The sequence below is a fragment of the Gekko japonicus genome, unplaced genomic scaffold, assembly GCF_001447785.1.
Source record: "Gekko japonicus isolate JY-2015 unplaced genomic scaffold, Gekko_japonicus_V1.1 scaffold862, whole genome shotgun sequence".
Classification (NCBI taxonomy): Eukaryota; Metazoa; Chordata; class Lepidosauria; order Squamata; family Gekkonidae; genus Gekko; species Gekko japonicus.
The window spans coordinates 138,771-151,357 of NW_015173699.1; the positions used below are offsets into that span (position 1 = coordinate 138,771).

Genomic DNA, 12,587 nt, shown 5'->3' on the forward strand with positions numbered 1-12,587 from the left:
CAAATCTCTAAGCTCTTTTACCTTTCCTCATGGAGAAGGCAATTATTTTTGTTGCCCTTGTCTGCCCCTCTGCTAGTTCTATGATATACTTTTCGGGATATGACAGAATTCTGTTTACACTTACTTATAAATTGAACCTCTTTTGCCACGATTTTGCAGGTTATAAAACTCACTACTAAATAAATTATAGACACAGAATGCAAGCACATATACAAAAAATGGCCCAACACTTGTCACTAACGCTTTTGTATATATTATTTGTTCTTTGTCCCCTGTAAGTAAAGTTAATTATACAGAATACTTAAATGTTTATGTACCAAAGTATCTCTTGTGTAGGAATTGAAGATTTATAGTACACACAAATCATTTTCAACAATTCAGAAAAAGTATACTGCAACATTTCCAGGGAGCAACCCATACTCAGTATTTCTGGACAGTAAGTGTCAGAAGAACTCAGCACAATCAAACCTAATTACAACTTCAAATCTCTCCTCCCATTTAGTCTTAACATTTGTAAGCAAAAATTTTTATTTTCTATTTAGTCTTAACATTGTTGCGATCATGCCCACTCAGCTCTCTCCCATCCCCTTTTTCTTGCTTAATAGCCAGCATAAAGTATCATGATGTCCACACCCTACTTAGTCATTTCAGCCTGGTCCAAAAAGATACCATTGGTTGCACTCAGATGCCCAAACCTCCTTAAGTATATCTTGTTGACTGAAGGGTACACACCACGAACTGCATTCATGGGAAGATGGGGGTTCATGAGGCCAAGAATCTCAGGAACTCCTTCTCAGATCAACCCTCGGTTTGTTTGCCTAAAAGCTATTGTTTTATCATCCCTGCATCAAAATGTTTACAAATTTCTTAGGATTCCATCAAAGAATAGACAAATAGTTTACCAAGGTGTTATACTTTTTTGCCATCAAGATCTGCCTGACTTATGACAACCCTGCAGGGGTTTCAAGGCATTCAGAGGTGGTTTGCAATAGCCTGCCTCTGTGTAGAACCCCAGTATTCCTTGCTGGTCTTTCATCCAAATACTAATGAGAGCCAATCTTGCTTAGCTTCCGAGCTCCAACAATCAATCAATCAATCAATCAATCAGTTTATTACGGTCAAAGACCCATCAAACAGCATACAGAGTCAAAAACAGTCTCCAGATTGTCATAAGGCATTACAGAGAAAGAACTTCTCAAGGAGTATTAAGGAGGTGCTTGCGCTTTATAATTGCAATAAAAAGAAATTTAGCAACATTCCTTGAAATAGCCGTGGATTTATCCTCCAGTAGGTGTTTCAGCAAAAGTTCCTCGGACTGAATTACTAATTGTCCTTGACACCTAAATGACCTTAATAAAGGCATAATCAAAAGGGCTCTTTCTTCTACATAGTGGGAGCAATGAAATAATATATGGGGGAGGGTCTCTATTGACTCGGAAGGGCATGAGCAAAATCTCAAATGTCTGGGGATACGTTGAAATCTTCCGGAAAGAACTGCAGATGGAAAAGTGTCAAATCTGGCTCTGGAAAAGGCCCATCTATGATTTGGGTACCAAGCTCCAACAGGATCAGGCTAGCCTGGGCTATCAAGGTGAGAGGGCAATATGTTACACTACTATTCTAGAAAAGTCATAAATATGAAAAGCACAAAAGTCATAATTCTGAAAAGCAAATTTCCTGTCTGCAACTGGAGTCTTCTGTGTTCAGTAGGTTAGCTTTACTGATTGTTGTAACTTAAGACAACATTTTCCTATTTAAAATCTCAACTTCTGCTTCTTTCAGGGAAGAGGTATAGCCAGCTAATTTTCTTGCATTTTTATGCGTTATTGAAACTAGTAGCCATAAAAGTAAGAGTACAAGATGGGTGTATATATGCTCTAGATCAAGCAAGAAATAAGTTTAACAAAAACCTTTTAACATCATAACCTTCAACACCAAACTTAGTACCTCCGTGTCACCTAGTAAGGCAATAAACAGGGGGCAAAAAAAGCCTGTACAAAAGCGCTCTTGACAAAGGCTGTGCACATACCATACACACCCATAGGAATGTATTATCAGAAACAGTTAAAAGCCCTGACAGTGATGAAAAGGTAGGAGGGTGGAGGACTGGCCCTAGAAAAGTCTATCCCCCCCAACTTCAACAGAAAATAAGGGGGAATCCACCCAGACAGTACAGCAGGCTACTATGGGGCCAATTTCCTTCTTTTATCCAGAAGGAAAAGAACTCCCTTAGACCTTCCTAGGGCTGACTGAGAAGCCTACAGCACAACTGGCTCCAAAACTTTTGCCCTTCTGTGGCACTGTTCATTCAGAGCTGTCACTAAGGAGTATCACAATGACCAGAGAGCTGACTAGAGCGAGTCGTAGGGACAGTATCACTCCAGCCTTGTTCTACCTACACTAGCTTCCAATTTGTTTCTAGACTCAATTCAAGGTGTTGGTACTGACCTTTAAAGCCCTGTACTGCCTTGGAGCAACATAATTTAAGGATCGGCTTCTCCCAAATGAACATACCCATATACTCTGGTCATCCATGGAGGCTCTGCTTTGGTTGCCCTTGCTATCTGAGGCCAGATGGGTGGCAGTCCAAGAAAGGGCCTTCTCCATCGTAATGCCAAAACTTTGGAACACCTTTCCCAAGAACATTTGTCTGTCTCCCTATATTGATGTCTTTCGCCAGCAGATGAAGACCTTTTTGTTTCATCTGGCATACCCCCAAATGATGGTACTGTCCCCTCCTTCTACTGCTGTGTGTTTGTGTTTTTAATTTAATAATTTTAACAGAATTTTTAATTGTTTAAATGTTTTCATGTTTGGTGCCTTGTGGACCCTGGGTGGAAAGTTAGTATAAAAATGTTATAAATAAACCAAGATCCAGCTTCTCAGAGGGCTACTGATTCTCCATTCCTGTTCAAACGACAAACACAAGAAGCTTTAAAAAAAAAACGAGATCTGTAAAACTAAAAAAATAAAATAATAATAATTTTACAAACTAGAATACCAGTGTACCTCTCATACTTCAAGTCAATTTTCACCTTGTAGTGTTTTGCAAATATTTCTCCTGCTGTCAGCTAAAAGTTACTGAATACTTATAGCAGTCCTAAATGATGCCTGCAAAAGCACCTGCTGCTCTGTTAAAGACTATACCAGGGTATATTAGTTTCCAGAGATGTACAGCTGGACTATATTTGCTTGGGTGCTGCCCAGATCCCCTTCCTTTATTTCCTCCAGTTCCCAGTAACTCTGCACAAAATCAGGAGTTGCTATTAAACAAAACACAGAACACACAACGCCAACCTCACAGTAACATTCATTCAAGGGCTACAATACTCAATTAACCATTAATCTTTTGATTACTGGGTAGCAGACTTTTAAAGTGTTGCTAACCTGCAAAAGGGTGATATTTTAAGCACAACCATAGTGTTACAGAACTGGAACTCTTCCCATAACATACCTCATAAGATCAATATAATTTCCAAAAAAGCATTCACAGAATTATTTTATACATACCTCCCCGCTTTCCACTTTGACTGAAGACACCTGAGGTTTCATTCGCTCTTGCAGGTAAGTTGCCCTACAACAAGCATGGAAACAAAAATGGAAATACAAGTCAAGTTAGTACTCTATACTGAACAAGAGTTTAAGTTTCAGTAAATATACCTTAGCTGCGAAGAGATGCACAAATTAGACCAGCCTTATCACCCAACACCCAAAATTACACGCTCCTAGCTCCCATTGGGGAGCTGCGGTGGCTCAAGTGGTTAAGACACTGAACTGCAGGCTCTGGAAGGTCGGTAGTTCAGCAGTTCAAGACCCGAGTGTGCCGCATGACGAAGTGAGCTCCCGTCTCTAGTTCCAGCTCCTGCCAACCTAGCAGTTCGAAAGCAAGAAATTGCAAGTAGATAAATAGGTACCACTACGGTGGGAAGGTGCGTTCCGTGCGCCTTGGTGTTTAGTCATGCCGGCCACATGACCACGGAAACATCTTCGGACAGCGCTGGCTCTTCGGCTTTGAAACGGAGATGAGCACCACAGCCCTAGAGTCGGACTCGACTGGCTTTCGAGCAAGGGAACCTTTACCTTTACCTAGCTCCCATGAGGCAAGTGCCTCATGCAAAATCATCTCCCCCACCATGAACTGTGATACTGCAATTTTTTCCATCACTTCTTATTGTGTAATAGCAAACATCAGAGACATGTTCAAAAGATATCCGGAGGCATGTATGCCTACTCAGAAAACATACCCCACTGCATTTCAACAGGGCTTACTCCCAAGTAAATACAGAAAGACTACAGTGCCAAAGAAGGAAGACTATGTAGTCTTAGCACTGTAGCTACCAGCTGCTGCTTTTTCCTAGAACTACCTGGACTGTGCCACCCAATGCCATGTTGGATTATGCCATAGGGTTGGCCAGCTTCTGAAGGACAAAATAAAGTCCTTTTAACAGATGTTTCATGGGATGTTAATCAAAAAGTTATGTTACTTTCTTCCATGCTGTAAAAAGTTTCACCTGCCAATTTCTATATGTTAAGCCTGTATAAAATGGACAGGACACTTTTATCCTGGCATCTCAGCAACTCTAACTAGGAGTCCTTTACAGAGATAGTTCAGTCCCTATTAGGGTAGTCAAAATTAGAAGTCTTAGTTGCACACAATAAGACCCTAACAGCATTAACCTAGTACAAAAAGAGGAATCCTTTTCAGAAATTTCAAGAACTGTAACAAACATTACTGTCACTCAGCCTTAGCTCCCAGTAATCTGGGAATACACCACATTTATACAGTACTTTAAACTAAAAAAAACCTAAATAGATATTCTGCTTCCTAAAGACCTTTAACTTTAGCGATTGCGATCCTAGAGGCACACTTCCACGGGAAACACCCGGACCTACTCCCGAGTAAACTTCGACGGGACTACCCATTTCCTTCCCGCTCGCTTCTGTACGAGATCTCACGGTCGGAATACCAAAGAATGGCTCTCCGGGGCCTCCATTCTGCAGACGGGGAAGCGGCCCTTTGTCCATCCACTCCTCCCTCGGTCACCCCCCCACTTTCCTCATGACCCACCAGAGTCTGGAAGTTGGGCTGGAAAGCGGGCAAGGCTCCTCTGTCGCCACCGACGTTATCCGTGATTTCATTATCCCAATCCTCCTCGTCACCCATCGCGGCCCTCGTGCAGCCGTACCTAGGGGCTGGGGAAGACACAAGAAGCGTTTTTAGAAGCCAGGCGAGGGAGAGAGCCGCCGGCCTCCCTTCAAGCCGGCCTCCCGTCCCAAGCCTCCCCCGCCCACCTCAGCCACACGAGGGCCACCAACCGTCGCTACCCGCGAGGCGCCCAATTCGCCCTCAACAAAACGGCTCTCCCGCACAGGCGGTGGAACGCGACCTCCTCCCCCCGCCCCCTCCCATAAACGGACACCTGGCGCGCGAGGAAGCAGCGCCACGAAGCTCCTTCTCCCGCCTCAGCTCCGCCTCAACAGCCCGCCAAGAGCACGTGCAACGGCTCCCGCCGACACCACCTCCCCCACACCCCCTTTACTGCGCAACCCTCCGCCGGCTGCCCTGGTTCTGATCACGTGCCCCGCCTCGCGCGCCCACCAATCGCGAGCGCAGGCTCTCTCTCGGCGCTCGCTACAAGGAGGAGGGGGGAGGCGTTGGGATGATTGCGGAAGGGAAGGCAGTGAGCTGACCTGCACTTGTAGTATTGCTGGCGCGGGCTGGCTTTGTTTCCAGCCACTTCTCGACAGAGAAGGGACTTTGTGCCTGGGGCGTTCCTTGGGAAACGGCTGGGTTTCGCTTTTCGTTTTCCGGAGGCACGCCACCAGCCGTCTAGCGCTGAGCATGGCTACACCCTTCTGTAAGGCTATTGACTGAAATGGATTCCGAAGGGTGTAACTCTGTTTAGGATTGTGCTGGAGCGTTGCAAAACCCAGTCCTCGTGGGTAGGATTTGCTTGGATGTAACTCAGGGGAGGCTCAGTCAAAGTTGCGTTTGGATGGCAGCTTTTGCATATGGAGGCTGAGGAAGTTTTCTCTTTCGGTGTTGGTAGAAAATTTTTCGCTTAATGAAAAAGGGATAGGCTGAGCGAAATAGTAAAGTGATAAGCAATCCGATTCTATACGGAAGCGCATCCCCTTTGTGTTGAGCGTGCAACTTGCAGACTTCTGGCGTCAATACATGACTTGCGGGGGGAAAGATGTATGCACTAGCCACCTGGGCAGAGTTGCCAATCTCCCGGTGGTGGCTGGGGGTTTCCTGCTGTTACAGCTGGTCTTCAGGCGACAGTTCAGTTGACCTGGAAAAACAGCCACTTTGGAGGGTGGACTGTATGGCATTATAATCCCTTGAAGTCTCTCCCCTCACCCTGCTTTCCCCAGGCTCTACCCCCAAAATCTCCATATATTTCCCAACACAAACCTGGCAACCCTAGATTGTAATCCACTCTCTGTAAATCTCCGTCTATCTACCGGTAAACTCTTGTGAAGGCCAGGAGCAAACCGCTTAAACTAGCATCTGCTCAGGTGGAGTTAATTATTTCAGATTATATGAATGTGGGAATATAGCCCATATCTGGTATCTGGTATGAAGAGGTTGCTTCGTAGGGTTACCACGTCCCCCCCCCCCGCCACCAGCGGGGAGGGTTGCTATATGTAGGTTGGAAAACTCCTGGAGCCTGGGGGGGACAGGAACCCCAGTGGCTACAGTGACAGAGAGTTCACCCACCGAAACATCCATTTTCTTCAGGGGAATTGATCTCTAGTCTAGAGATGAGCTGTATATTCCAGAGGATCCCCAGGTCCCACCTGGAGGCTGGCATCCCTGATTGTTTATCTTCCCAGCTATAACCTCCACTATCTCATTGTTAGGTTATTCCACATTTTATTCTCATCATGGCCACCCTGTAAGGTTGAGTGAACGCTGTGGTCCGGTAACCCAGCAAGCTCCATGGAAAAGTAGGGATTTGAACTCAGTTTCAACAGCAATGCACTACTTTACAGGGTTGTTGTAAGTCGCTCTCACCGAGCCTTGGTTTGGCCACCTATAATAGGGCAACCACACAAATTGCAGAAATATCATATAACTTTCCATCTCAGAGCCTGCTCCCCCGAGATAACACGACTTCTGTTGAACCTCAGGTCCTTCTCACCTGTAATCTCTATATATACTACCCCATACTGCTGGTGGAAGGCTGATGTGGACAAAGGACCGCTAACAGCAGACCTGTAATATAGTAGTGTTGTTATCTCTGTATAGGACTCAGCTCAAATCACCATGAGGCTCATTAAGTGGTAATGATGACATATCACAGAGTTGCCATAACTCACTAGCAGTCTCAGATCCCACTCCCTTTAATATGAAGGGCTGCACCCAACACTGGATCTGCACAGACAGTCCAGTTTGTTTCTTTAAAAGCTCCCTCTCCCCCCCAAAAAAAAAACAAAATTAAAAAGCACCTCTGCCTGGAAAGCTATCAAAGAACATAAATTTCTGTCTTTTTTTTATCCTGTACAGTGACAAAATGCTGTTTTGTTCCCAGATTACAGCTAAAATAAAAATCTGGAGTGCTCCTTTGTTTTCTATAAACAACTGTTATTTAATAGTCATCTAAGAAGAAAATATGGTAGCTAGTAAAGGTAAAGGTTCCCTTGCTCGAAAGCCAGTCAAATCCGACTTTAGGGTTGCAGTGCTCATCTCCGTTTCAAAGCCGAAGAGCCAGCGCTGTCCGAAGGCGTTTCTGTGGTCATGTGGCTGGCATGACTAAACACCAAGGCGCACAGAACGCTGTTACCTTCCCACTGAAGTGGTACCTATTTATCTACTTGCAATTTCTTGCTTTCGAACTGCTAGGTTGGCAGGAGCTGGGACTAGAGACAGGAGCTCACTCAGTCATGCGGCAACTCGGGTCTCGAACTGCTGAACTACCGACCTTCCACAGCCTGCAGTTAGTAGTTTAACCTAAAAGGTTTACAATGTGCTTTAAAAATAATAGCTATATAAGATATAACACTGTAAGTTTTTTCATCTTTTAAAGTTGGGGGGACCAGGCTCTTGCACCTTTAATAACTACATACCACCAGATATTCAGTAGTAGATAGTTCACCTGTTCAATGTTTCCAGTTATTTACCTGTTAAAGATACAGGAATCACATCAGAAAGACAGATCTTAATTACCTTTAAATGCCATGGGTTTTGCTTGTGAGAAAAAATGCACGTGATCATGATGCATCATGATTCCATGCTTCTGTAGGGATGCTAGGCTGATCCTGCATTGAGCCAGGGGGTTGGACTAGATAGCCTGTATGGCCCCTTTCAACTCTGTGATTCTATAATTCTATGTTTTTGTACCCTCTCTGATTTGGGGGTTCTTTCTATGGCATAAAACTAGGTAAAGAGAACAATTAAGGCCTAGCCTACAATCTGAACAAATTATTTTTGTAGCTAGTGAAAGAAACTAATCCTGCAAAATTTAGTATCTGGTTGTATTCTGTTGTGACTACAATGGGTTTTCTTATACTTGAACAAATTTTGTTAATCTTGAAAGTGCCAGTGAACTTTTGTTTTATTTTGTGGCAGTAGACTAATATGGCTACTCCTATGGAATTATTGCTAATGATAATTTCATGAAGTTGTAACACAGGCACACCAGTTCTACATAGGGTTGCCAATTTCCTGGAGGAACAGCAGCTTAATGGCATGTTATTGACCAGATAATATTAGCTTCAGCTGCCTTTTTCTGCACATTCAGTCTCTATTAAAGGGACAGAACATTTTTCTCAAGGCCTATTGGTAACCATACCTACAGGGCTCGTGACTTTTTCTAATCCTGGGCTTCCCAACCCTGTTTGAAAAAAAACAAGTGGGAGCCACCATAAAATGGCTGCCATGGGAAGCAGAATCAATCATGAAATGGCTGCCATGGAGACTCCAAGCCACATTAAGAGCAGCTGTTTCTGAATGGATGCTTCCTACAGGCCCAAAAGTGATGTCTTCCAAAGCATTCTGTGCTCCACTAAGGCAGGGGAAAGTGAGAAGTTGCTTTTTACTTTGGAGAAACAGCAAGTAGGCACCAGTCTGGTGTAGGGTTGCCACTTCTGGGTTAGAAAATACTTGGAGACTTTGGGGGTGGATCCAGGAGAGGGTGGGGTTTGGGGAGGGGAGGGGGCCTCAGCATGGTACAATGCCATAGAGTCCATCCTTCAGAGCAGCCATTTTCTCCAGGGGAGCTGATCTCTGTCAGCTGGAGATCAGTCGTAAAAGCGGGAGATCTCCAGGCCCCTCCTGGAGGCTGGCAACCCTAGTCTGGTGCCACTAGAAAACACATCAATAGAAATTATAACACCCACAGCCACCATATTGGGGGGGGGGTGTCACTGACTTCTTATGAATTCCTATAGTTGCCAACCTCCTGCTCCCTCCAGTGTTAATGCCCCTGCTGGTAATGGTATCACTATTATCCCTACACTGAGGATTATAAATACTCTGTATTATAATTTTTACACATAAAAGATACGAGCTGAGATTGGAAAGACACTTCCACTCTGTAATAAAAGTTTGAATAAATGTAATTTATTAATCCTTCATTGATGAAATACAACCTAACTGATACAGGTTTCCAATGCAATTTTGACAGTACTTTTTACCAAGATATAATTAGCATAGGATATATTGACATTGCAAGCAAAGTAAAAGGAGGCTTGAGGCACTTTAAAGACTTAACACATGGCATACACTTTCTAAACTAGAGGTCAGATTCAAAGCTACAAACAGCAGAAGTGTGTGGGGTGAAAGAAAGATTGTAACACAAGCCTGAATGGCAGGGCTGCATTAAGACCGGAAGGTTGGTAGCTTGGCAGTTTGAGACCCTAGTGCCACTTGACGGAGTGAGCGCCCATCTCTGACCCCAGCTCCTGCCAACCTAGCAGTTTGAAAGCAATAAATTGCAGGTAGATAAACAGGTACAGCTTCAGTGGGAAGGTAACAGCATTCCATGCATTTCAGCTTTTAGTCATGCTGGCCACATGACCACGGAAAAGTCTTCAGACAGCGCTGGCTCTTCAGCTTGGAAACGGAGATGAGCACTGACCCCCTAGAGTCGGATTCAACTGGCTTTAAAGCAAAAGAAACTTTTATATGACAGACCGGAGTCTGTCCCGCCCCTGAAGAGAAAAACAGCCACTCGACTGACACTATGGGAGTGTGGCTCCAGCATCCAATCACCTTTGAGAATGGGGGTAGGAAGTTGGAGGGAAGCTTGGAAGGAGGAGAGTTCGTGTCTGGCTCAGCAATAGAGCAGGCAGTTTGAAGGGTAACTCAGCTTGGTGGTGTGGTTTAGCTCTGCTTCTGGGAGAGAAAAGAGTACCCGATTGGTAGGTCTATCTCTGGTAATGAACTGACCTTGTACCGTTTATTCTGACACTTGGGAAAGGGCAGGCTGGTGTGGAGGGGTTGGTCAGTAAAAATCTGCTTGAACTTGAAAGCACTAAAAACACACACTCAAATCACACTCAGATGCCATAACACTTTTCTAAACTAGAGGTCAGATCCAAACCTACTCAAAACTACAAGCAGCAGAAGTGGGCGGGGGAGAGAACTCTTACAACACAGGCCTGAACGGCAGAGCCCCATTATGATATGCTATGCCAAGATTCCCCAAACCAGTAATTTAATTTTGAGCTCCCTCATAATATGGACTCTTAAAACTGTAGTTTACTTAGCTTTAGCATAAATCCAGTCCTGCTTGAAAGACATACAAAAAAATGGATATCAATAGCATCCATCGATCTAAGATACCTAAAACATTTTAGCTATATTATCTATCGAGCATTAACATACTGTATTTAATCCTGGGCAGGTTTAATGTATTGTTTATTGTATGCATTGCACTGTTTCATTGCAGCGTTTTAAAAAAAATCTGGAGTCTACCTTGACTCTCACAGAGAAAGGCAGAGTACAAATGAAATGAAATAAACAAATAAACATTTTTCATCTTACAGTATTTGTTCCCTTTCAGTTCCGTATTCCTTACATATGTATATACATATGTTCTATTACAATATTAGGATTTTTTAAAAAATTAAATTGTATTTTACCAAAAACCAAAACAGAACCCAAAACTTCTAACTTTGTTTGGGGCTCTTCAGTATGATGGTGGTTTTCTTTTTTTTTCAACATAAAAACTATATGAATTCATGAGGATCCGTATAGATCTGACTTTTCCCTTTGTTTACCTATTATCCCAGTTCAAAATGCTACAGTCTTCCTGTTCTGACTATTGTAGTAGTACAAATCCTCTGTATTTCCCTGGTTCCAATTTGAGAAACACACTCAGTCATGTGAAGGAAGAAACTGTAACAGAGGTCTTTATTGTTAATCGATTAACAGGGAGAAGCCAAATAAACAGGGGTTGGCCCCCTCAGATTCCAACCAGAGTCTCTGAGGTTACAATGGGAGACATAGTATTTTATATTTCACATTACATCAGAGAAATGAGTCATTGGTTACAGCAAACTTCATCAAACTGCATCATCTATTTCCCATTGGGTTGAGACCTGTGGGTTGGGTCTTCCCAGGCAAAGTTTCTTCTTCCTAGCCAAACATTAAACTCCTCTCTAGCCTAGGTCATAGAATTCCAAAAGTATCTATATTAGCTGATATGGTTATAAGATGTTCATTGACCTCTATGTAGCCAGGCTAACTGGCACATGCGTAGAAGTAGCCAGTCAGTCAGGGGCGCATTTTGTTTAAGCTTCGCAGAATGCATTTCCAGCAATAGCATAAGTGAACCAAAGTCTAATACCTGAATACATTCATGATTGATTTCTGTCCATGTAGTTAAAATCATAAATAACATTTAACATATGTATCACAGAAAGGTTAAGTATACCCCCAAAGCTCATTCTGTTAGTCAGAGGCAGAGTGCAAAATGCATTAACAGTGTTTCATAAACTGTGCGTACAACACTATGTCGAGAGCGAAGCCACTACAGTCATAAATCGCATAAAGCAAAATCATCTATTTCCCATTGGGTTGAGACCTGTGGGTTGGGTCTTCCCAGGCAAAGTTTCTTCTTCCTAGCCAAACATTAAACTCCTCTCTAGCCTAGGTCATAGAATTCCAAAAGTATCTATATTAGCTGATATGGTTATAAGATGTTCATTGACCTCTATGTAGCCAGGCTAACTGGCACATGCGTAGAAGTAGCCAGTCAGTCAGGGGCGCATTTTGTTTAAGCTTCGCAGAATGCATTTCCAGCAATAGCATAAGTGAACCAAAGTCTAATACCTGAATACATTCATGATTGATTTCTGTCCATGTAGTTAAAATCATAAATAACATTTAACATATGTATCACAGAAAGGTTAAGTATACCCCCAAAGCTCATTCTGTTAGTCAGAGGCAGAGTGCAAAATGCATTAACAGTGTTTCATAAACTGTGCGTACAACACTATGTCGAGAGCGAAGCCACTACAGTCATAAATCGCATAAAGCAAAACACACGTTGGGACTATTCCAAATCGGCACTCGCGCCCTGCAAAATGTGTAAAAATCGAGCCGGAAGTCATGGGTGGCGTGAGATGCTAGGATT

The 12,587-nt window shown here is 43.4% G+C and overlaps 1 protein-coding gene across 1 annotated transcript in view; it reads right to left on the reverse strand.

Moving 5' to 3' along the window:
- DDX4 (DEAD-box helicase 4) overlaps positions 1 to 5,517 on the reverse strand; it is a 58,845-nt gene extending 53,328 nt beyond the window's left edge. The window contains exons 1-3 of the mRNA XM_015423214.1: positions 5,421 to 5,517; positions 5,069 to 5,193; positions 3,511 to 3,574 (exon numbers count right to left, since the gene is read on the reverse strand). Of these exons, the coding sequence (XP_015278700.1) occupies positions 3,511 to 3,574; positions 5,069 to 5,164 (160 nt within the window). The 5' untranslated portion in view covers positions 5,165 to 5,193; positions 5,421 to 5,517. The remainder of the gene's footprint in view (positions 1 to 3,510; positions 3,575 to 5,068; positions 5,194 to 5,420) is intronic.
- Positions 5,518 to 12,587: the final 7,070 nt, after the last annotated feature.